Source organism: Aplysia californica, unplaced genomic scaffold (genome assembly GCF_000002075.1).
Source record: "Aplysia californica isolate F4 #8 unplaced genomic scaffold, AplCal3.0 scaffold00414, whole genome shotgun sequence".
NCBI classification, from domain to species: domain Eukaryota; kingdom Metazoa; phylum Mollusca; class Gastropoda; order Aplysiida; family Aplysiidae; genus Aplysia; species Aplysia californica.
In genome coordinates, this window is record NW_004797684.1 from 317,863 (window position 1) to 341,905 (window position 24,043).

A 24,043-nucleotide genomic window follows, 5' to 3' on the forward strand; every position below is an offset into this window, starting at 1 on the left:
CAGGAATCATGAAAAGCAAAAAAAATTGTAAGCCTTGACCATAGCAGTTAACTGCATTTTGTTGATATTGAAAGTTTGATCTTCGATAGAGCTCTTGGAGGGTGTAAAATTCTAAAAATCTCAAAATTTGGACTCAAGTGGATTGTTTTCGACAGCGACAATATAACAAATTCACCTCATATTCTTTCACACACGATAGCTTGTTCAAATCATCTCAATCATCATTCATCTAATTCACTTTTGATTTTGTCCTACCGATCCACTTACTTAATTCTCTTGTATTGTTCATCTTCTTCATTGTAAAATGTCTTGTATGTGTACAACCAGTTCTTTTAAATTCTTGAGAATCATTAATGTAATTCACCTAACTAGTGTCCTTCCAGTCTGGAGACACTGGCAAAATGCATTTTTAAAGAATCAGACTTTAAATTTTCAACAACAGTTGGAATATTAACAAATAGCATCTTCAATAAGATTTCCATCTTTTATTATTCAAAAGTCAGTTTTTTTAGTAGAGGTTTTACGGCACTCGCAACTGCATAAGGTCATATGAGCGCCAGAAGATTAGAGGTGTTACAAGAGAGTAACAAACATAAAAAAGAAGAAGGGGAGATAAGGACGATAGATCTTTGATAGGAAAAAAGAAGCAAACCACACTAGAGCACCCGCCAACCACCCACATTCAAAAGTCAATGCACTTTGCATGATTGATGTGAAATCAATACAATGACTCTGTACATCTGTCTGTTTGTTGGAAGTTAATGACATTTCCTGTGTGTCCAAACTGTATAGCTACCCTCTCATATACTTTATGTAATTTTCTATAAAAATCTTTAGGGTTGTACCTCTCACTGTGAAATTCTCCAGTCAAACTTTAACTCAGTACTTACCTGTGTCTGTTGCAGCTGACAAAAGTGTCCCCGCGTCAGTGCTTGGAATGGCTGACCAACAAGGTCTCTCATAACCGCCTGGCCCGTCTGTGGACCCTGGACTGTATGGAAGGATGGCTGGAGCTCTACATGGTGGCCTATAACAGCAATTTGGTCCGCATGGGTGGGTGTGGTTCTTTTTTTCCTCTTTGTGTGCATGTGCTTCCGTGTGTGCACGTGTGTTTGCATGTGTGCGTTGGTGTGTGTGTGTGTGAGAGAGAGAGAGAGAGATGTTCATGTTCCTGTAACTTTTTTTTTTTTTTCCGTATTTTTGTGTATTTACATATGTTTGTTGTAAATATGTGGGTTTTATTTTATGTTTGTGGTTTTTATGTGTTTATGTATACATTTTGTTGTGTTTATGTATGTATTTGTACATACAGATTTTGAATTCAGAAGGGGGAGATTGTCAGGGAAAATTAGTAAGAGCATAATAAGAGTTAACTTCAGCCTGTTATTTTAGGATGGTGAAGGGGGTACTTTTAAGAAAAATTTAATCTTTACAAATAGAATTTAAGTTTTTTTAAATCTTTGCCTTTTTTCTTTTATAGATTAATAAATCTTACTCCTCCCTTACTTTGTTATGTCCTCAGCAAGTGCCCAGCTGTTGGTTTCTCTTGTGCCAAACGAAATGTTCCGCTCCAACTATCGCCCTCGTCTCTTCGCTCCCTGCCCCAGCTCTATTGTGGTAAGTTATTGCAAAGACACTGTCAATTATTCCTGTATCTGTCTGTCTTTCTGCTGATTCAAGCATATGTGTACTTGTATTTACACACGTACATACAATAAATGCATACCCAAATTTTTTTTGTCTGGTGTTTTTGTTTCATTTGCTTTTTCTAAATCTGTGTCATAGCTGTCTCTATTGTCTATGGTCACATATTGTAGATGATGTTAACATTTCACTCCTTGGTCAACACAATTTGAGTCTGTTAGGAGGTAGGCAACTTTGACATGCCTGTCTGTGTGGGATGCACCCCAGCAGGAAGACTGATATTAACCCTGGAAGCGCGCAGGCCCCATATAAAGGGCGTGAGCCGAGCTACCCGAGAAGCGCGCAGGCCCTATATATAGGGCCGACCTACTTTGACCGGGAAGCGCGCAGGCCCTGTATAAGGGCATAGACGTTGACCTTTTTCAATGGAAAATTTTAGTATGCCTTATATGAAAAATAACGTAATAAATTACAGGTCAAAGTTATAAATAGTGACCAATGACTTAGCAAGTTATCTTGACCTCCTAGAGCGTCTCTTGGCCAAGATATCGATCGATAAAGTGACTTGGTCCTGCTGAGTGACTGCATGCTATGTGTTATCACTTGTTCCGCCATGCTAATATACTAATTGTTGAGTTTATCGTGTTTTGTACTTTGTTTGTATTTATTTGATGGCTCATCATTTCTGAATGGCTCATTCTATCAGCTTCAAGAAAATATATGGTTTTATATGCCTTTTTTCATCTGTTGAGCCGTAAATAGTCATTTTTCAGTAGCAAGTACACATCTCTGATATCTCAGCTGATATTCCCCCGCCAAACCCCCATGTTTACCACTGGTCGGAGGTGGCGGCGGGGCATTTTTGGCGGGTTGCTTCCGGTGAAATGCTGAGCGCTTCTAGGGTTAATGAAATAATGTCTTCAAATCATGTGCATTGAAGCTATCTTTTTGTTTGCAAAGCCAAGCACCAGACAGTTACACTGTAGAAATTGATTCTATATTTGCTTCCGCGCTGGACTTTGTTGGAGTCAGTTATACCACGTCGTTTGTAAGACCGGTGTCATCATTGGCAAAATATGTTCTAGTTCTCTTGCATCTCTAAGCAATTTGGACTTCGTCATAGTGTGTAAATTGATACCAAAAAACCATGAACATACAAGTACTCACGTTCACACCCCAACCCACCACATGCACACATGCACAAGCGCAGATGCTTTCAAAAACTAATATTGTGCTGTTGCACTGTTTATGAGATGACTGTGGCCTTAATTATGTTACATTGATTAGTTACTGTGTTTGTGCACACCTGTAGTTATATTTGCCACTATAAATCAACTTTCCCCATGTTGATCAATAGAAGTGGAATTCTTTTCTATTTTATTGACCAGCTGCCTCTTATCTTGTGTAATTATTTGTTTCTTTTGTCCCTGCAGTGGAGCAAAGAGGATCTGGCTGTCATGCATAGGGTGAGTAGAAAAATGTATTCCTCTTGTCACCATTTTACATAGCTCTAGCCTCAACACTCTGTCCTTATTGACTTGCAAAACCTTTCGAAGGCCCCCGCATCAATTGAAATAGAGACAAACTTCATAGGATAGATGTTGATGATCCTTTTTTCCTATCAAACATCTATCGTCCTTATATGTTCAGATATGAAGTGCTTCTGTTTAGCAACATGTTTACATCATTCCATAATAGCGTAAAGCAATTTCTAGAGGTTTCCAGACAGCCGTTATTCAAATAAAGATGTCCATGGGCACCTCACATTTTAGTTTCGTTCTGTTTCGGTATTTCCCTCCTAGTCTTTCATTTAAAAATAGCAAGTGCTCAAGTCATGGTTTTAGTTCTTTTTCATTTATTTTTATCGAAGCATAAAAAGAATTACTAGCGTGTTTGTGGAATGATGAGGACAGAAAACTTCATGCTTTGGAATGGTAACCGTAGGGTCTCTCAGACTCTCTCTGAAACTGTCTCCTCATTATCTTGCATAAATATAGTTTTCTTGTCAAGGCTGGGAGTTTGGAAGCTGTCTGAGAAAAATGTGGTGTTTTGTCAGTGGATGGTTACTGGTTGTTTTAGTGTAAAGGAGTCGTTATTTTTGCACTTTCTTTTTTTTTTTAACTTCTTGTTTTCTTCACTGAATTCTTTTTATTGTGTCAGTCTACCACTGGTCAACGGATGCAGTTGCTGGGGATTGTTCCCCAGATTGTTGGAAATGTATGTGTTTATCAGTTGCAGACACAAGTCTGTAGTAAATAATCACACAGGGATTCATAGCTTCTGTTTGTTTGACTTTCACAGATTTATCAGCACCTGCTACTGCTGCTGAAGAGGGCACATGTGTACATAGGTGAGTCGTGTGGAATTCTAGTCCAGTCTAAATGTTCCAAGCTTCTCAGCCTGATGTAGGGGGTAAAAAAATAGGTTTATGTTCAACTCGTTTAGTGGGTTTTTTTTCCATTAAACATCACTTCAAAGGCAAAGCCAGAAGGAATAGGGAAATATTTCTCAATTAAATGTGGTGGTTGGGCTAGTAGTGTGGCGGTTGGGCTACCAGACTAGTAATTGTGAGTTTGTGGATTCGGGGCTTGGAGGCTCAGCTTGGCCCAATGTTGTGTCTTTGTGAAAGGCACTTGAGGTAGATTTTCTTCACTTCACCCAGATGTGAATGGGTACCCAGGGAAAAATCTTGTCAGTATGTTAATATTTCAGCTCCTGTAAAATAGCAGCTGGCACTGTACACTTTTCAGGAAGTTGAGATTGTTTCAGAATGCTATCAGGGCTGCTAGGGTAATAACATGAATTGCTAAGTTCATAGAGCTTGATGTTGAATAGGAATTTGCGCTATTCAAATGCTTTTTTTTGGTTGTTATTATTATTATAGTGTGTGAGTACGTTGGCTTTATATTGTTTTTGTCATAGAACGTCACAAGGTGTTTACTGTTCTTGCACTAACTTTCATGATTTTTATTGACTGCAAAGTTCAGTTGTAATCACAATGTTTTTGTTAATGACTGTTTTAAGTTTCAAATTTCCTTAGATGCTCTCCAGAGTGTAATGTAATAGTCTTACACTGACAGATTGAGATGACCTTTTCTGCTTGCATAACGATCTGCCTTTGGCAACCTTTTTTGAGTTTCAGTAAAGAGAAGCACATCAACTAAACAACATAATTTGTGCAGGGAAAAAGTAAGACAATCAAACAGAAATAACAGGGGGAAAGAAAAGAAGTAGGACCTACTTGGGGCACCTTCCAAATATTCTTTTTAGCAACTTTCTCATAAGTGTTTTTTGTTTAAGGTAATAGAAATGACTTTGCGTCGTCTCACTCTTTTTCGTTGTTTCCTCAGCACCATATGATGGCAATCAGTCAAACATGGTGGGTCCATCCCACGCCAAGCTCATGTCTTTGTTCTCTGTACTCACCTACTGCCTGTACTCGCGCAGAGAGAAGCTCATGGTAAGTTCTAGCACAGATTGTACGCAAGATACGTCGTCCCTTTTTATAAAATTTATCCTACGATATTTTTGAGCAATAGTATGTATATTGCCAGGGAAGATGATATGGACATTCTGTTTCTTTTACCTTACATGGTATGTTTTTCGACAACCTTTGCTCCTCCTCTTTGTTTAGAAGATGGCCACTTCCTTGGGTCAATACTATCTTGGTGTAACTGTTTCCACCTTGGTGTTCTTGATGATACTTATGTCTCAGAAGTGAATAGTTGAAGTAGTAGATGCTGCTCCGAAACAGGGGAAAATTTGACTTTTGCTGTACTGGTCCAACATTTAATGTCCTGTAATGAAGCGATGTGATGCATAAGGTAAATGTGTCCAAGGAAATGCCTAATGCAGAACTTGTGATGTGAATTTCGGAGAAAACAAGGAAATGATTGTGCTCTCGATTGCCACATCTTTTATCGCCTCAGCCATTGCCATTTGTCTTTCGTCTTTCACCTTGAAACTGATCTTTACTTCCCCTTTTTCTTGGCTGCAATCTTCAGTTGTTTGTTCATAGCTTCTTAAATTGAACTCTGTTGATAGCAGGTGATTGGAGAATGCCACTGGTAAATCCTTTTTTTTTTCTCGCCATCATTTGTCTGTCTGTCTGTCTGTCTGTCTGTCTGTCTGTCTGTCTGTCTGTCTGTCTGTCTGTCTGTTTCCTCCAACACTAAATGACTGCAATCAGATTGATTTGTGTCTTTTTGCTCTAATAAACAAATTTGAATGTGTGATACATACATGTATTTAGAATATATATATATCTTTATCATAATTCAATTGTAAAGCACATGGAGCTTGCTGTAGAGGGGGGAATATGCACCTTGCAAATGCTATCTGTTATAATTATCTTTATTATTTCTGAGTGTTTTGTGTAATGTGTTTGCAGTTCACACCTTTCTTCCTGGACCTATGGCAGCTGTTTCACCCCTTCATGTTGGAGCCACAGATTCCACTCAACCATAACAAGCAGGTGAGTCCTGAACTGTTTACGCTGGCTGCTTGCTGTATGCCAAAGTATAATTACTACGCACTCTGGAAAGGTGGGAAGGGAGTTTTGTAGATGCTTTACAGTAAATAATTATCAGTCCGACTCTCAGTTAAGAATATAATTGTTTGTACAATGTATTGCAAGAACAACTTTCTGTAAGAAAACAATGGACTTTCCTCTTTCTGTAATAAGAGCTTAGAAGACTCGGAAGTTGAGTTTAACTGTGGTGTTCTCTTTATCATGGCTGTTTCACGTGTATCATGTGTCTATTTAACATCAATTTCCAGTTAATTTCATGTCTATTTCACATTGATTTGGTGTCTTATTTTTATGACTTCTTCTCGTCTATTTCGTGTCTTATTTCGTGTCTTATTTAATATGTGATGTTCCAGGCTCTGCTTCTGTTCTGGTTCAACGTGTGCCAAGACTGCCCGGAGAACCTCCAGCAAATGGTGTCCAACCAGCATGTCTGCAAGAACATCGCCTTCAATTACATCTTGTGAGTGATCTGAGTCATTGTGTAAAGTGGTTCTGTCATTGTAACTTTCGTTTTCTTCAACCTGTTTCTCTTCTTTTCAACTTTTTCATTTTTAAGAATCTCTCTGTCCCACTATTTCGTTCCCCTCTTTTTATGTTTAAGGTTCGCCATCATGTTCTCTTCCATGCTCCTTTATCTCTCCTTTCTCCCCCCTCCCCTCTTTTGGCTCTTTTAGTTAGAAAAAGCAGTTTGTGAATTTGTTTCTTGTAAGTCTCTCCTCCATCCTGCCCACTTCCCTAATTAACTGGAAGGAAAAAATTGAATGCATTAGTAGCTAAAATAAATTATGTTTCAGGTCTACTATCCTGTTCTCTTCTGTGCTCCTTTACGGAGTCTTTTGACTCTTGCTGGTTGAAAAAAGCAGTTTGTGAATTTTTTGTTGTTGTAATTCTCTCCCTCACCCTGCCCGTTCCCTGTATAATAGGAAAAAATGTAATTAGTATAATGTAGTCTTAGCTAAAGTAAATGTGTTTGAAAAATGAAAAAAAAAATTTCTTTTTAACAGTAGGATTCAACTCCTTGGGTAGACCTTATGTCCCCTCCACAGGATATCTCACCTTTATTCCTTTTATGCTATCATAGACTTTATTTGCTTGTATTGATATTTTTTGCTGCTAGTACCGGGTCAGTGCTACTGACTGAAGTGTCTTTAGGCCATTCCCAGAGGGGGGACATATCTCGTTCAAGCATAGTAGAATTGTAAATGGGCTGACTCATGTCACGCTCATAACTGTGCCTGATCTACAACAGAGAACTGCTGCTTTTTCTTTCCTGATCCTTACTATTGTCATTTTCCTCTACTTCTTTTGTATGTTTGTCACTCCCTTGTGACCTGCTATTTTGGGGTGCCTTGATAGTCAAAGCAGACCTTATGCTGTTGAAGCTAGAGAGGTGAGTAGTCTAAGTCTGATTCTCTGTTGACACCCACCCCTTGGCGCTCATATGACCTTATGCAGTTGCGAGCTCCGTAAAACCCTCTACTAAATAAAAAATAAAAACATCCTGTTCTCTTCTGTGCTCCTTTATTTTTCCCCCTTTCTCTTGACTCTCTAATTGAAAAAAGCAGTTTGTGAATTTGTTTGTTTGTTGTAATTCTCTCCCTCACCCTGCCCGTTCCCTATATAATAGGAAAAAATGTAATTAGTATAATGCAGTCTTAGCTAACGTAAATGTGTTTGAAAAGTGAAAAAAAATAATTCTTTTTAACAGTAGGATTCAACTCCTTGGGTAGGCCTTATGTCCCCTCCACAGGATATCTCACCTTTATTCCTTTTATGCTATCATAGACTTCATTTGCTTGTATTGATATTTTTTGCTGCTAGTACCGATATTATTCGCTGACAATGATGATTTATCTGCTGTGTCTTTAGAGCGGATCATGAGGATGAGCAAAATATCCACTTCAACCGGGGCCTCCTGCCCGCGTACTACGGCCTGCTCCGGATGGCCTGTGAATATTCCACGGCCTTCATGCGCCAGCTGGCTGGTCACCAGAACCTACAATGGGCTTTCAAGAACGTCTTACCGTACCCGCATCAGTATTTGGAGGTAAGGACTCTTGCGAAGGAGTTTTCTTACTCTTTTCCCTGCATGTTAAATTTTCTGGCCGACCATAATGAGTGATAAATTTTCTAGTCTGTTACCATGAAATGCTTGCTCTATTTGTTGGTTAAAAAAAAAGATTCAGTCTTCAAAAAGTTTTTATTGTTGATTTCATTTTGTTTGTTTGTTGTTGTTTTTTGCTATGTTTTGATTTTCAATGTCATATTAGATTGGGCATGTGTACGACAAAACTGAGGCTTCATTGCAGGTTGTTGGAGGGTGCTGCTGGTTGTGCCTACTATTTTACTATCCTTTTGTTGTGTCTGTCCATCTTTCATGCTTTTTTCCAGCTCAAATGACCTTTGTTGTGTCCATGTGCTTTTCTTTACAAAGAAGAAAAAATGACTGGTGTCTGTAAATATTTTTTACTGTTGTTATTTTTCCAGTAGTTGCTGAGCTCATGCCCTTCTGCTTAAAGCAGTCCACCTCGTAAATGATTTTAATTATGTCAAGGGAGTTGTAAAAGAGGAGAATGTTTGCGAGTGTTCTAGGGTCTGATGGGGGTAATAATTGTTGTAAAGCACATAGAGCTTGCTGTTGAGCAGGGGAATATGCACTATATAAATGTAAGTATTGTAATCATTATTCTTATTATTACAAGACTAATACTTATAATATTTCCTCTGTTCCCCCAGGCGACAGAGGAGTTGATGTGCATGATGAAGATGATGGCGGATCGCAAGCCAGAGCACTGTGCCGAGGAGGCCGCAGCAGTTGAGAACTTCCGCAAGACAATTCTGACGGTGTGCACCACGGGGCTAGACCCAAGGGTCATGTGGCAGACTCTGTGCTCGTGAGTAGTCAGTTATGTCGTATGCGTGTGTATGTGTGTGATTTCTTCATTCACACAAACAAATATTTTATTTCTTCACAGCTATTGCTTTTTTCTCTTGGTTTTATGTAAAGCGTCTAGAGTTGTGTGTACATGGGAGTAGGGGCTATGAAAATTATCGCTTTTAAGGACAAGCGGGCTAACCCAGATTTCGGGGGTTTCCAGAAATCTTGACCTACACCAAAAGTGGGCACTGCCCTACCTATAGGAGAAGTTTGGTTTCATTGGTATGTATTTGTTTGGTTATAGAGAAAGCTCTCCTCGTCTTTTAAAGAGACTGAATAAGGATCCAAAAACTTAAACTTCGAATTTCTCAAAACAGCATTTATCGGGATAGCCCCCTTGTGCTTAAAACCGACCAAATGATCTTCAATATTATATTTCAGAGACGGGTTGGGGAGTTTTCAAGGTTCTTTGATACTTTCTCTGGCCTTTGGCAGATGACATATGCTATGACTTAGATGCTTCTTTGTATAATCAAGACCAATCATATATTGCACCTTTGTGTGTTTTCTTTCGGCATCTACAAAGTGTTGGGGATTATTTGCTGATAAGTGTCCTGTATTAGTCTTGAAGAGATTCCCAAAGGATTTTTTTTTTACTGACAGATTTTAAGGCTCTTTAACACCAGCTCAGTCTAATGGAAGTTGTACTTAAAGTGAGGTGTTTCCTTAGTAGATAATCAACCTGTGTTTAAATGAGTGTAGAACTGTATCAATGTCAAATATTTACAATATTGTGTATTTTGTTTCAGCATTTACAAAGTTCTGGTGGAGACTCCAGAGGATCACCTGAGTCTGCTCTACCAAAACGGACTGTCTGTGTTGAGTCAGGTGAGTCTTTGCTTCAACGGACTCAGTTGTTTTTAGTTTTGTCCTTGCTGTTGCTGTTGTGTGTGTGTGATAGCATATCCTTCCGCATTGTTTGGAGTCCTGAAGAGCATGTTCTTCACCAGAGCCACTGCCTTTCTTGTTGCTGTTGTTGTTGTGGATACCTGTTTTCTTTCCCATTGTTGCTTCCATCTGTTTGTCTGTCTTTACTCTATCTCTTCACTAGATATTAACTATTGTTTGTGGGTGGTTGGCGGGTGCTCTGGTGTGGTTTGCTCCTTCTTTCCTATCAAACATCTATCGTCCTTATCTCCCCTCCTTCTTTTTTATGTTTGTTACTCTCTTGTAACACCTCTAATCTTCTGGCGCTCATATGACCTTATGCAGTTGCGAGCGCCGTAAAACCCCTACTAAAACAAACTCTTCCCTCAATAATGATAACTTCTGTTCTGTTGATTTGCTTCTATTTACGCAAACAAACCTGTTGTTGGTTGTTGTTGTAGTATCTGGTGGAAAGAGGTCACCACCTGTAGGTTTTACCTCTTTTTCTTTCCCTCTGTTGTTCCTTTGTCTTGCTTTTACCCAGCTTGGAACAGTTGTAATGGTCTCTTTACACAAATCTCAAAGAAAGTTAATGGTATAACATTTTGAATTTTGTCTCTCCTCCTCATATCCCTCATCCCCTGGTGGCAGTCATTTTTCATCATCTACACCATGTTCCATGAGGCGACGGCGTGTCACATGACTGGAGACCTCATCGATGTGCTTCAACTCATACATGCGCTGCTCATGGCAGCAAACCACGCGGAGAGGAAAGGTGAGTAATAGTGTTTTTAAGGGTGTAGAGAACCATTTGGAGCAAGCCGTCGGTAAATGCAATTATAAATAAATTGCTCAAACATGCTTTATGAAAAAATGTTTTATAGAGACTTAGAATTTTGCATTTTTAATTTTAATACTTTTTTGTACAAGTATGCCTATTGTTTTATTTCTAATCTTTTTAGACTGGAAGAAATGTTAGTTATTTTGGCAATATTGTTGGTCTCTCTGATGAATTTATTTTTCCTGGACAGAGATGAAATAATGTCCTTGATAGTCATGCTGGTATAACCGAGATTTTTCGGGAACAAGGCTGAGTGAGTTAAAAGAGGCATATTTATTTGAACAAATCATGTTACTTTTTTCTTCTTTTTTTTTTAAATTTTACCTTCATGGCTTTTTCCTAAATTGTAGTTGAACTAGATGATCCTCTGGGTTCACCAAAATGAGAACAGTGCTAGATATTTTTTTAAAAGATATGCAATTGTTATTCTCTTCCTGCCGTCCACAGCAGAGCTGCGAAGTGTCATCAATCAGTGGAAGGAGCGCAATGAACTAGCGAAGAAACTTCTGACTTTGCTCAACTCTTTTGTGCCTGTGAACCTGAGAGCCAGTGCTTTAGGTATGTAAGGGCTGTGAGGTTACGATTGATCGATCGTTCATGGTCTTTTTTAACCTGGTTTTGTTACTCAAGGGGTGCATTTCACTTTATTATGTCCAAATATCCGTCCTCATTGGGTGACCACAGCCTTCTAGGAAGCCAGTATGGATTCGATGCATTCCGCTTTTCTTGTTTCCTATTACAAAAGATGAAATCACGTGCAGATCTTTTCTCTCTGTCTCCTCTCTCTCTCTTTGTCACTCTGTCTCTCTCTGTTTATCTCTCTCTGTCTCTGTTTCTGTCTCTGTCTCTCTCTCTGTGTCTGTTTCTCTCCCTCCCTCCCTCCCTCCCTCCCTCCCTCCCTCTCTCTCTCTCTCTCTCTCTCTCTCTCTCTCTCTCTCTCTCTCTCTCTCTCTCTCTCTCTCTCTCTCTCTCTCTCTCTCTCTCTCTCTCTTTCTCTCTCTCTCTATGTAAATTAGAAATTTACAGGAGATGTTAATTTTTCTGTTTTCAGATGTCCTGCACAAGATGGTGCTGGTGATCCAGAAAGACATCACCCAGTTCCTGACCAGCACTTTGCTGCACGCCCACTCCGCCTTCCAGAACTCCAACCCTCCGAGTGAGACTCCTTTCTCGTACACAGTTCTGTCTGAGAAAAAAATAGATAAACGAATTTCACTTTTACTTACCCCATTTTGGAACTTTGACTAATCCCATTGAGGTACCTTTTGTGGTGTCTGTGGCATATCCTTGGCTTTTTATGTTTTCTCAGTTCACTCCTTGAATTTTTTTTACTTCATTTATTCAAAGCCCTATATGTGTGGTAAATTCTTCCTACTATTATGATAGATACTATGAGAAGTTCAAATGAATTTATTACACAAGAAAGGGGGATTTAATATGTAGAGGTGGTTGGAAGGCACCACTGTTGGGTCTTGGTTTTTTTTTTCATTCTGTTGTCTCTGTCTATCTGTCTTGCTTTTTCCCTGTACTATATGACCGTTATTGTGTAGATATGCATCTCTTTACTCATACTCGAATTGTGTTTTGTTACTATAAAAATCTGAGGTCGCTTTTTCTATAGATTGATGGCATGAAACATTTTCCTTCCTATATCCTCAGTGAGTGTGGGTCCTTTCTACCCGACCCGTTCCTACCAGGGCTCTGCCATCAAAGCCAACGTGCGACCTTCACGGCCACAGTTCCAAATGTATCTTCATGCAGGTCAGCTGGAAGTGACCAAGGTATGGCTAGGACGTTTATTTGTGGGCTGCCTTTTTTGAGTGATTTGTCGTATATTTGCTCTCTTTACAAGGACAAACTTCGGCATGTATTCCAAAGTGTCAAAGTGTCTCTCTCTCTCTCTTTCTCTCTCCCCTTCTCCCTCCCTCCCTCCTCCCCCCCTCTCTCTCTCTCTCTCTCTCTCTCTCTCTCTCTCTCTCTCTCTCTCTCTCTCTCTCTCTCTCTCTCTCTCTCTCTCTCTCCCTCCCTCCCTCCCTCCCTCCCTCCAGACTGTTATTGTTACTGACAATGTGCAATGTTTTCAACTTTATTCTTGTATAAAATATTTATTAAGCATAAACTTATCTTGTAACATGTTCCAGGGCACGGATGAGGAGTATGACAAGGCTTTGGTCAACTACTACGAGCCATACCATCGCCTCATTGACCGCATGAGCCGCATGGCCATCAACCTTAAGATGCTCAACAGCGACCTCATCAACCTCTGTGAGTCATGCTAACACCAAAGGCCATGTGCAAAATAAAATCTGCCTTTGAGATAAAGTTCTTTTCGAACTTTACAGGTTTTTCTCCCCTCCTGCCAGAAACTTAACTTCATGTGAACTGTCTCTTTGTCCATACTTTAACTTCTCAACTGCCATGTAGATGAAGCTCCTAGGCCTCTATAATCTCCCACCCAGTGCTTTATGGATGTATCGCTAGCGTTGGTGAAAAGCTGAGTTTCATTAAATTGATATTTCAGTTATTGCTTACTTTTGCATAAAGGGCGTGACATCTTTTGTAAGCCTATTGTCTGCCAAGAGATCATATCTATACATAGACTATTTGACAGGAAATCAGGCTTTATAAGGTGTGGCAGTCACAATCAATGTGTTTAAACGGAAGGCTTGTTTGGCCTGAGTACTTTTGACTCGTTCACGTCATGGCTTGTTTAACACTGGTCTTATCAGTGGAAGAAGCCATCTCTTCATTTCTCTTTCTATTGATACATACAATTGGGCTCGGATAACTAAAATACATCAGGGATTGACAAATGTGTTTGACACATCATAAGTTGATTGAACCAATATAACAATATATTTTTTAAATATCGGTCAGGCCATGGCAAATTGTACGAGCTATCCATGAGTTTTTTGTGTTCGTGTTATCTCTCATTCTCTCTCATCTTTCTTTCTTCTCTCATTTTCTCTCTCATTCTCTTTCTCTCTCTTATTCTCTTTCCATCTCTTTCTTTTTTCCCCAGCAATCTCCCTCTCTATTTCTAATTTTGAAATAATTGAATGTCATTCCTTATTATTTAGTATTTAATTCTAATTGTGAAATAATTAAATATCACCGCCCAAATGTCCCCTGGATATTTCCTAGCCTTGATGTATCTTGATGTGCTTTCTTCCTGTAGATGCCATGGTAGCCTATGAAGGAGTACCCCTCCATCTGCCATACTTTGCCAAGCTGTGGAACGAAATCATGGACACCTCACAGGTAACAACTTCATCATCATCATCATCATCATTGCCTTTCTCACCCTGGATCACAGGGTATAGACCACAAACAAACACTTTCCACCTTTCCCTATAATGGGCCAGCCTCTTGATGTTATTCCATGTCTTCCCGCTTTTCTGTACATCAATTTCTGTGACTCTTCTCCAGATTCCATGTGGTCTTCCCCTTGATTTTTTACACTGTGTATTCCAATGTAACAACTTCAGTTCCCTATTTTTGTCAGCTTGAGGGTGAAACTCAAGATACATGCGAACCTGCGCTTATGGCTACACGTCCAAGACAATCACCTGTACAAATGATAGGTTTAACGTCATGAAACATAAATTGATTATTTGGTTGAGGGGTTGAAGTCTAGAAGAAGAGAGAAAGAAAACCACTGAGAGGAAACACCTCCACATATGTGTAGCACATTCTCATCCTCAGCTATGGGTGGTGGGTACTCTTGTGTGGTTTGCTCTTTCTTTCCTATCAAAGACCTGTCATCCTTTTCTCTGTTCCTTTTTATTTCTTTGCATGTTACTTTCTAGTAACCACTCTCATTATTGGTTGGCATTGGCTCTCATTTGACCCATTTATGTTGCAAGTGCTTTTAAAACTCGTACTAAATCTATACTCAGCTTTGATGTTCGTGTATGTGGCACAGGATACACACACACCCACACACAGAAGAGAGAGAGATAGAGAAGAAGAATTACTTAGAAGCAAATATATATGATTAAATAGGGTACATCTAGAGTCCCACATATTCTGTGACGTCAGTGGCTTAGTGGTTAGGCTACCGGACATGTAATCGTGAGGTTGCGGGGTCGGGGGTTCGAGCCGCGGGCCCGATGTTGTGTCCTAGGGAAAGACACTTTACACGAATTTTCCTCGCTTCACCCAGGTGGAAATGGGTACCCGGCCATAGACAGCGAAAGATCTTGTGAGTATGTTAGTGCTTTAGCACCTATAAATGGCTGCTTGCACTGTATGCTTCCCAGGAAGTTGAGTTTCTTTCAGAATGCTCTCAGGTCTGCTGGGGTAATAGTATAGATTGTGAAGCGCAAAGAGCTTGCTGTCGAGCGGGGATTTGCGTTATACAAATTCTATCTGTTATTATAATTATTATTCTCACTATTGCAGACTGCAGATCCGGACCACAACCTGGTCAACACCCTGTGCAAGTGTAACTCCTTCATCGACTACATTGACACAGTTCTCATCGACGAACGGCGCTCGCTCAACAATGACATCATCTACCAGTTCTTTCGCAACTTTTTCCCAAGGGTAAGTCCTCAAAGTTTTCTGGAGGGAACCACTGGTAGGTCTTACTTCTTTACTCTCTCTCTGTTGTTTCTGTCTATCTGTCTTACTTTTTCCCAAAACAAAATGATCATTATTGTGTCGATGTGCTTCTCTTTACTCAAACTCTTTATGTGATCATAATTTTGGGTTACAAGCTTTTTATTCCTTTTTTATTTCATAATTTTGTAACATGAAACCTATGTTGGTTACTTTTATAATAAATGTTTTGTGCTTGACTAGATTTCATTTGTTTGAAATGCTTTTTTCTTCTGAAATTTTACATTATTCCTACACTATCAGTCTGTCGATTTTACATTCTGCCACCCATCAATATGTCCTATCCTTAACAATTCCATTCATTTGTGGACTCATTATGTTCAACTCAGCTGCCGTTTTTCACTGCTCACGATATGACATCATCATCATCATTGCTTTACAGCAGAAAAAAAAAAAAAATACTGGAGATTTGAATGCAGTTGGGTATATTCAGTTAAAAGTTTGATGTTTCATCAACTCTGGCTTCATCAGGAACATAATAAATAAGGAAAAAAGACCCCGCTGTAGCAGCAAAGTGCTCACTATTTCATGTTTCGTTACGTGAGTTATCGTCATCTTCCTTGTTCGGTAGATTTTAAAAACAGACGAAGACAAGGATGTACCTTTGAAAGTGAAATTAGTAGTATAAAGGAAGAAAACATTCTTATTTCTATGTCTAATGTTAGATAAAGTTTCAACAAATTTATGGAAGATGAATAAGACGTTTCACCCATAGGGCTCTTCGTAGGAAAAAGATAATCATCATCATCATCCTGCATTCTCTGTGTAGGTCCATGAGCATGTGATCACTGACGGCGGTCAGAGTCTGGTCATGAACCTAGTGGCCTCCATACAGGCCGAGGCTGACGCCCTCAGGACCAACATGGCTGACAGAGACGTGATGCCCGTCCTCAACAGGCTTTTGGGGGTGAGTGGATTCTTTTTTTGTTGTTGTTGGTGTTGTTATTGTCAAGAGAGAGGTGTTGTGGCAAACATCAAGGCAAGCTCAGGAAGAGATTGCTTGGAAATTTTTTAATGAGTTAAAGGCACATTTTGTTGTATGATGGTTCTCAGCTGAATAGTTTTAAGTTATTTGGGAAGATTAATTTTGATGTTGAACCTAAGATTCTTGTTATATGAAACTTGCTGGGGCCATTCTTTTGTCTGTTTTGCTCAACCCACAGAAATTTTGTTTGAGAATATTTTTTTTTACTTGATCGAGAGAGAGATGGCCAACTATGTTTTATATGACAACTTTTTTGTCTCTGGATTTTCTTTTTAATCAATGAAATTTTTAGTTATTGTCATAATTTTTCTTTGTGTTGTGTTTACAAGGATCTGTGGGCCTTCCTGTTAAAGTCTTAAGTACATAGTCTAATGGCAGTAGTTTATGTTACAATTTTTTTTCCTTGGAGACTTTTCATATTTGATACTACAGGTGATGTTGAGACATGGTAGAAATGCGGCTATGTCGTTTTTTTCGTAGCTTTAAATGATGATTGTGTATTAAAGATGCCATTTCCTTTAGATGCAGTTCAACGCTAACCATTGAATGAACACCTAGAAGTCAGTTATACCCCCGGGGGCGGTGCTGCTAACTGAAGTGTCTTTAGGCCTTTCCCAAAGGGGGTACATTAACATGTTCTTGTGCACAGTTAAATTGTAAAATGTCATGCTCATAACTGTACCTGAACTGCAACAGGGGACGGCTGCTTTTTCTTTCCTAATCGCTACCATCGTCATTTTCCTCTACTTCTTTTGTATGTTTATCACACTCTGTGACCCGCTATTTCCGGGGTGCCTTGATAGTCGAAGCAGACTTTGTGCTGTTGAAGCTAGAGAGGTGAGCAGAGTAAGCCTGATTCCCTTTAAGGACTTTTCTGTTGACATCCTCCCTTTGGCGCTCATGTGACCTTATGCAGTTGCGAGGGCCGTAAAACCTCTACTAAAATAAACGAAGTCAGTTACAATTTGTTTGATTCATTTGCATGATTGTTGCTGCTTCGGCCTGTCTATATGGCAAAAAGTTTTTTATCAGCTGTGTTTTGTCGCTGTATAAAGTATTTCTGATATCTGGGAAGGCAGGTAGGTAGGTGCTACGCGGGTCACTAAGTTCAGAGCAGGTAAAGAGATTGTGTTATACTGTTTCATCCTGGCAGTCACGCAACGGGCAGTTAGGTGGGGTATCCTTGCGGATCCTATTTAGGTTGGAATTCAGTGGGATTAGCTGTGTTCGCAGGCGAAAAATAGTGACTTGTTCTCTTCTACTGAGGGAATTTAGTACGTCTTTTGAGTTGGGAGCAGTCATGCGTGCAAATACAGCTCTTCCAGTTTTGCCCAATGCCAATCCAATGTCTTATCACTGAATAAGTTGCTTAATCTTTACACCACACCATTCTTCGTATATCTGCTGTAATATTTGGTCTTCGTCTCGTGTCTCTAAGGAACTACGGGCCCTTCAGCTGATCCTCTCGGTGCGGCCCCGCCAGCAGCCCAGCCCGCTGCTGCCCAAAGCCCTGCGCTCGATCCTGCGCAGTGGCCGGCTGATTCAGCAGCACCGAGCAGACATGATGGCCGCTGCTCAGGCCAGGGCAGACGCTGAGGCTGCCCGCCGGGAGCGCGAGGAGAGGAGGAGGAAAGAGGAAGAGGAGAGGCAAAGACAGGATATGGTGGATAAAGAGATGGAGGAGGATAAAAGAGTGGATGATGGGGAGGATGAGGAGCCTGTGGTCCGTCGTAGAAGAAAGTCGTCCAATGTGGAGGGAGGAGAGAGTCTAGGTGAGTGCAGGCTCCTGACTTCATGGCTATTTCTTTACATGCTTTTTAAAAAAATAAATAAAATCAATTTTTGACGACAAGTAACTGAGCTGTATAGGCTTGTGCCGTAGTCTAGACAGCATTTTAAAATATTGCATTAAAAAAATTTTTTTTTTTATATTTGTCCCTTTTTTCTTGTACACTGTAAATTGGTTTTATTTTAAAGATCTGATTTTCTCTGTCTTTCACAGCTCAGTTTTATCTGAATAACTGACTTTTGTTATCTTATACTGCTCAGTTTTTTTAATTCAGAGTATCTGACTTTCTGAGTGTTTTGCAGATTAGTTTTGCCCTGAAAGTCGGACTTCCCCTGTGTGATACTGCTCAATTTTGTCCTGAAGATCTGACATTCCCTGTACGATACTGCTCAGTTTTGAATTAGAACTTCTGGTTTTCCCTATGTTGTTCTCCTCAGTTTTATCCGAATAACTGACTTTTCTTATGTTATACTTCTCAGTTTTTAACACATTACACCCTAAGGGCCTGGACGGGAAGTCCATTGTTAGATCCTAAGCAAGGGGAAAGAACCCACCTCCCGTGAATACAAGCGTTTAAAAAACACATTTTAAAAATACTAAACAAATTCCAAAAATCCGGAAAAAATAAAAGTTAAAAAGAAAACTGAATGTAGTTTCAGAAAAATATAACTTTATGTATGCGCAAACTGTTGGAAATGTTCTAACTTTAGTTCAATCGGGGTGTCTGACCCGTCACTCTCACTCTCAGCCTCGCGGTCGGGCCCTAGATCTAAATTCTATAATTTCTCTGTCTGATCAATCGGAATCGCCCCAAACTCTTCCTACAACGTTTTCATCAAAATCTGAGCCATCTGATTTGTCACATGCTCGTTTTTGCTCAAATCCATCGTTATTTCTGTTTTCGAACTCAATTGTGTCGCTTTTCAACAAGTCGAGGCACTTTCGAAGTGTCGGTAACGCGATCGCACTTCGATCAGCTCTAATACTAACACTACTGGCCTGAAAAATTTCGTTTCGGTATCAAACGAAAGAAGAAACTTTTTGCTATACTATGCAAATCAAAATCCCGGCCCCAGAGTCTCGTCAAGGCGAGACTTTCGTTTCTAAAGACGCTGGGTCGGCGCGGGCGGTTCCGGGCGAGTCAGAGTGGAGCGCGTAAGGGAATTCACGGGCGATCCCGGGCGAGTTAGGGTGTAATGTGTTAAAAAGTATATATTTCAAATCAGAATATCTTACTTTCTCTGTTAAACTGCTCAATTCTATTCTGATGATCTGGCTTTCCCTTCGTTATACTGCTCAATTCTGTTCTAAAGATCTGACTTTATCTGCATTATACTACTCTCCAGGTGCCACACCCTGCAAACGTGCCCGCTCCCGAAATGAGGAGACGGAAGATTGCGAGTCCCCGACTTCAGAGCCTGCCGATCGAAATGTGGACATTATGACTCCTGTAGCAGAGGCCAACAGCTCACTGGAGGATCCCTTTGTTCCTGAGGATGAAAATAAGCCAGCTGCTTTACAGGTGGATGAGGATCCGCTTGTTGAACAACCCAACTCCAAAATCAAATGTGAAGTCGAGAAAGCGGCGGCTTCTGATCAAGAGGCTCAGTCGAGTGATTGTGGTGGTGCTCTAAAGGACAAATCAGAGGATGCCAGCACGTCTCAGACGGAAAATGTCACAGAGGCAGTATCCCCTCAGAAAGAGGCAACATCTGTCCCACCCGCCTCTGCCGATGAACATCAAGAAGTGGAGGCATCGTTGTCATCATCATTGGCTCCCTCTCCTTCAGATAGGTCATCCGGCAAGGCAGACGACGGACAGGCTGAAAGAAGGGACAGTATGGAGTGCCTTCCGTCGACGTCGACCAATGTGCACAGCATCTCTGAGCCGGGGCCCAGCACTAGTAAGGGCCCTGCCTCGGCCGCTGCGGCTTTTGTTTTGAGCGAGAGCAAGAGGCTGGGGGGCGACAGGACTGCCCTGGATTCCGGTCACATCCCTAATGTGATGGTGTCGAGACCGACAAGCATGTCTCTGGGAGGGGCTGGGTTTTCCGGTGCTAACGGCGCACAGCGTGGGATGGCCTCCTCAGGAGAACCTGTGTGTGGGGGGCCCAGTGTTCGGTCCCAGGGCCCAGATCTATGTGAGAAAGTTGTGAAGAGTGCTGAAGCGGTGCTAGCCCTTTTGTCTCATTTGCACCCTGATACAGGGTAGAGGCGGTGAATTCCTCTATGTGTGTCTTTGTGTTGTACATATATGTGCAATGTGTTGATTTGTCAAACAGAAAAAAAGAGATATTATGTCCATACACACATGTCGTGTAAACTGTAAAAATTGGTAGGTTCTCACACTGCAAGTCTGGTTCCAAGATTGTGTGTAGAGAAAAACATGCAAAGTGTAAGAGCGTTAATGTGAGAGAAGTTACAGTTACAGTGAAAGTATGGGAAGATATGTATTATCTCAAAGAAGAAAAACATTTCTTTTTGTTGTGAGTGATTTGTATATTCGTGGTCTAAGTCTGTCTTACAATTGCAAAACAAGTCTCCGGAGAGGGTATATGTGCATGTGAGTGAAATAGAAGGCCTGAAAATGTACACCCCACAAAACCCAGTGTTAACTCCTCCAGCACAGTGGATGTACGTGCACTATGTAGAATTTTGAGCCTGCCTAATGAGAGTCTGGGTCATGAGCAATTCCAAAAACCTGACCCTCCCACCCCTTCAAAAGGAAACAAAGACGTAGAAATTGCAAAATAGTTTGTTAGAGATTAGAAAGATAATACTTGTGCCAGTAAAAAAATTTAAAGCCATATTATCAGCTAACAGTTTGTAGGCTTGCATATACTTTGTTTGGGAAATTGCCAGCTAAATATGTAAAGAAAACATCATCAATCGTATAACAGCCATTTAGTATTAAGATAGAAGCAAACAGAGGGAAAGAAAAATAGTTTGAAATTGTAAAGAGAATCCCATCAACAATATAACCATCATTTAGTGCTTGGTAATTAACGTTCATCTCCGACTGAACAAAGCCTAATGAGATGAAAACTTCACAAAACGACCCAAGTTCAAGAATGCCCCATCTGGGATTTGAACCAGAGTCATCCACTCTATAGTCCAGACTGATACCAGCTGAGCTAACGGAGCGCACAACAAAGGGAAAGTCTTCCATTTTCCCCAAAATATGCTCCATTGATAAGGTAAGCTTCTTGAAAAAAATGTAACCCAAGTAAAATCAATAATTGCCATTTGTATGACATTTAAAAAATTGTTTATGACACCATTGAACAGGGTGTGATAAGCAAGTCCGGTTTTTGGAATTGCTTTGAATGAATGCTAAGACAAGAAATATGTGTTGGTGGAGTACAGGAGAGAGAGAGAGGAGAAGAGAGAGAGAGAGAGAGAAGTGTGAATGCAGTGCCAACTTTGTGCAGCCTTATCTGCAGTCATGCATGAGACAAGCATTGTGAATTCTAAGAACATCTAAATTGTGTGTTGTGTATGTTTGTGTATATATATTTTTGTGCAGTGTGTGAAATTTGTACACTCGCATATTGTGAGCTGTAGCAGACATGTGTATAAAGAGAGCTTGTGCATTGTGTGAGTGAGGGAGAAGTAAAGAGTGATTGAGGTGGGGAGCACACCAATGTATGTAATGCAAAAATATCATGAAGTCGAAGAACATTGGTGAGCCTTATTAAAATGGTGTACAGAGTGAGGGAGGGTTTGTCGGAAGAACGAGACATTCGTTGCTTTTTTTTTGTTTTTGTTTTTTTGTAAGAGGAATCTGCATTGTGACTACACACTGATGCCCCCATTAGTGCCAACAATTCTTAAGTAGAATACGGGGACGGTCCAGTGTTTGATGTTATATATTATTTTCCCTTGTACATGCGTTGTTGATGAATATTCATGAACTGTCTATACGTAGAAGGTCCCTATGTGGAGACTGGTTGTAAATCTCTGAACTATAGTGAGAAAGGATATTGGTAACAGAAAGGGGGGGTGAGTATGACAGTATTCATTTTATAAATCTGACTGGAAGAATTTTGTCCAAGAAATATGGGCAGATTTGAATCAAGTTGTAAGTCAGAGATTTTTTAAATTTTATGTAAGAAAAAAAGAGTTTGGTGTAGAGGTGTGTGCTCATTTTTTTAATGTGCTCAAATTTGATGTATAAATTGGTTTGATAATTTGTTGTAATTTGACAGAAAAAATATTTAATGAGAAAGTGAATGTTGAAAGTTTGGTTAAAGATGACAGATCTGAAGTAAAGTATGGTGAACATTTCAGTGTGAACAATTAAGGGTGAATGAACTTCTCATTGCACATTGTTCTGAAACGTATTCCTTGCTCACCGTCATCTTCTTCATCATCAGTTAAAACCCTCATTTGCTGAGTGCATAAGCTATCCCACATGCTCACTTTTATTGCGGGACACAGTCTGCATCATTTTGTATGGTCATATAATATGTTACACTCAGTAAAATTCTGTTGACAGACGGTAACAGAAATTTTTTGTGGTAAGAATATTTCAGAACCAAATACAGGAGGTTGTGCCCCCATATATATAATTTGATTTTATTGTGTTCTTTTCTTGGGGAGGGGTGGGGTCCTTTTTATATACGTGTGAGTGGTTGGGAAAGTATTTTTATTTTATTTTAACCGTTTCCTGTTCACGTTCTTCACCAGTTACTGCCAACCATTTGTAACTTTCTATATTTCTATGTATATGTACGCAGCAGCCTTCCAGTGTTCAGTTTTTTGGGCTTAATGAAAGTAAAACTAAAAGCATGGAATGCCAATGCCGGTTCTGACATAATGTCCTTGCTTGCAATGAAAAGAAGACTAAAGTCAAATACCAGAGATTTATTTTTATCATCACCAAACTTACCTTTGAGGAAAACCCTGTGAGAAAAATGATGTATAAGCCTGCCCAGATAGAACACGGGCACACCATTTTTTTCCAGCCGGACTAGGCTTGGTAGAACTAAAACACTGCATTTTATTTTAAACACTTTTTTGGTGGCTGGGTTGAACAGGAAAGGGCTAAAGGTAACACTTGTCTGTGCCAGGCTTTTTTCCAGCCTTGTGCGATGTGATTAGCTCTGCACACCTTTTTGTACTTTTTTGCAGACTGGATTTACTTTGCATAGTAAAAAAAAAAAGCTTTTGTTGTGAACTTTTGTATTAAGATGCAGTGGCAAATGTAACATCCCTTGAAAGTAAGAGTACAAGCAGTGTGGTTGTGTGTCGGTTTGGGCGAATGTAAGGGAGAGTGATTGTGCTTGCGATACCAATCATTGACCAATGTGCTGCTGGGTTTTATCAGCCACTTTCTGTGTGGCGTTGGCTGCACATCAACAGGGCATAATGTGCTACACACTTGACAGACAAGTCGGCTTTATCAGTAATTTGTTGTGAAAAAAAAAAATTTGCGAGTGGCATGTTGTTTTGGGGGTTTTTTTGTCTGCTCTCTATGCTGAGCGCATCTGAGCTGACATGGGTTTCTATTTCAGAATCTCTGACCCTAGACCCAACAAATAAAGCAACTGTTTCTATTTTGAATTTGTTCTTATCTTTTCTTCTTTCGTTTTCTATTTGATAGTACATGTCTACTGTTACTGTTTGTTCAAGAAAAGGAAACCGTCATTCCCTGTACTGCGAGTGTTGGTGAATTATCTTTGAAGTACAGTCAGATCTCGTTTCGGTCCTATATGTCTTATCATTCAAAGGTCCTGCCACTTAATAAATAACCTAATAGTGTGTATGGAAACTTTAAACTAAACTCGTAAACACTTGCTTTAAACCTTAATTGAGACACCCCC

General features: G+C 40.0%; 1 protein-coding gene across 1 annotated transcript in view; it reads left to right on the plus strand.

The window, feature by feature from the left end:
- LOC101856116 (ubiquitin carboxyl-terminal hydrolase 34) overlaps positions 1–23,783 on the plus strand; it is a gene marked incomplete in the record, with an annotated part of 111,448 nt that extends 87,665 nt beyond the window's left edge. Inside the window, 20 exon segments of the mRNA XM_013085855.1 lie at positions 906–1,053; positions 1,523–1,617; positions 3,078–3,110; positions 3,946–3,994; positions 4,995–5,104; positions 6,035–6,118; positions 6,529–6,635; positions 8,045–8,222; positions 8,912–9,069; positions 9,863–9,941; positions 10,632–10,755; positions 11,269–11,379; positions 11,873–11,977; positions 12,481–12,602; positions 12,963–13,086; positions 14,000–14,082; positions 15,226–15,369; positions 16,214–16,351; positions 17,868–18,201; positions 19,565–23,783. Of these exon segments, the coding sequence (XP_012941309.1) occupies positions 906–1,053; positions 1,523–1,617; positions 3,078–3,110; positions 3,946–3,994; positions 4,995–5,104; positions 6,035–6,118; positions 6,529–6,635; positions 8,045–8,222; positions 8,912–9,069; positions 9,863–9,941; positions 10,632–10,755; positions 11,269–11,379; positions 11,873–11,977; positions 12,481–12,602; positions 12,963–13,086; positions 14,000–14,082; positions 15,226–15,369; positions 16,214–16,351; positions 17,868–18,201; positions 19,565–20,430 (3,192 nt within the window).
- Positions 23,784–24,043: the final 260 nt, after the last annotated feature.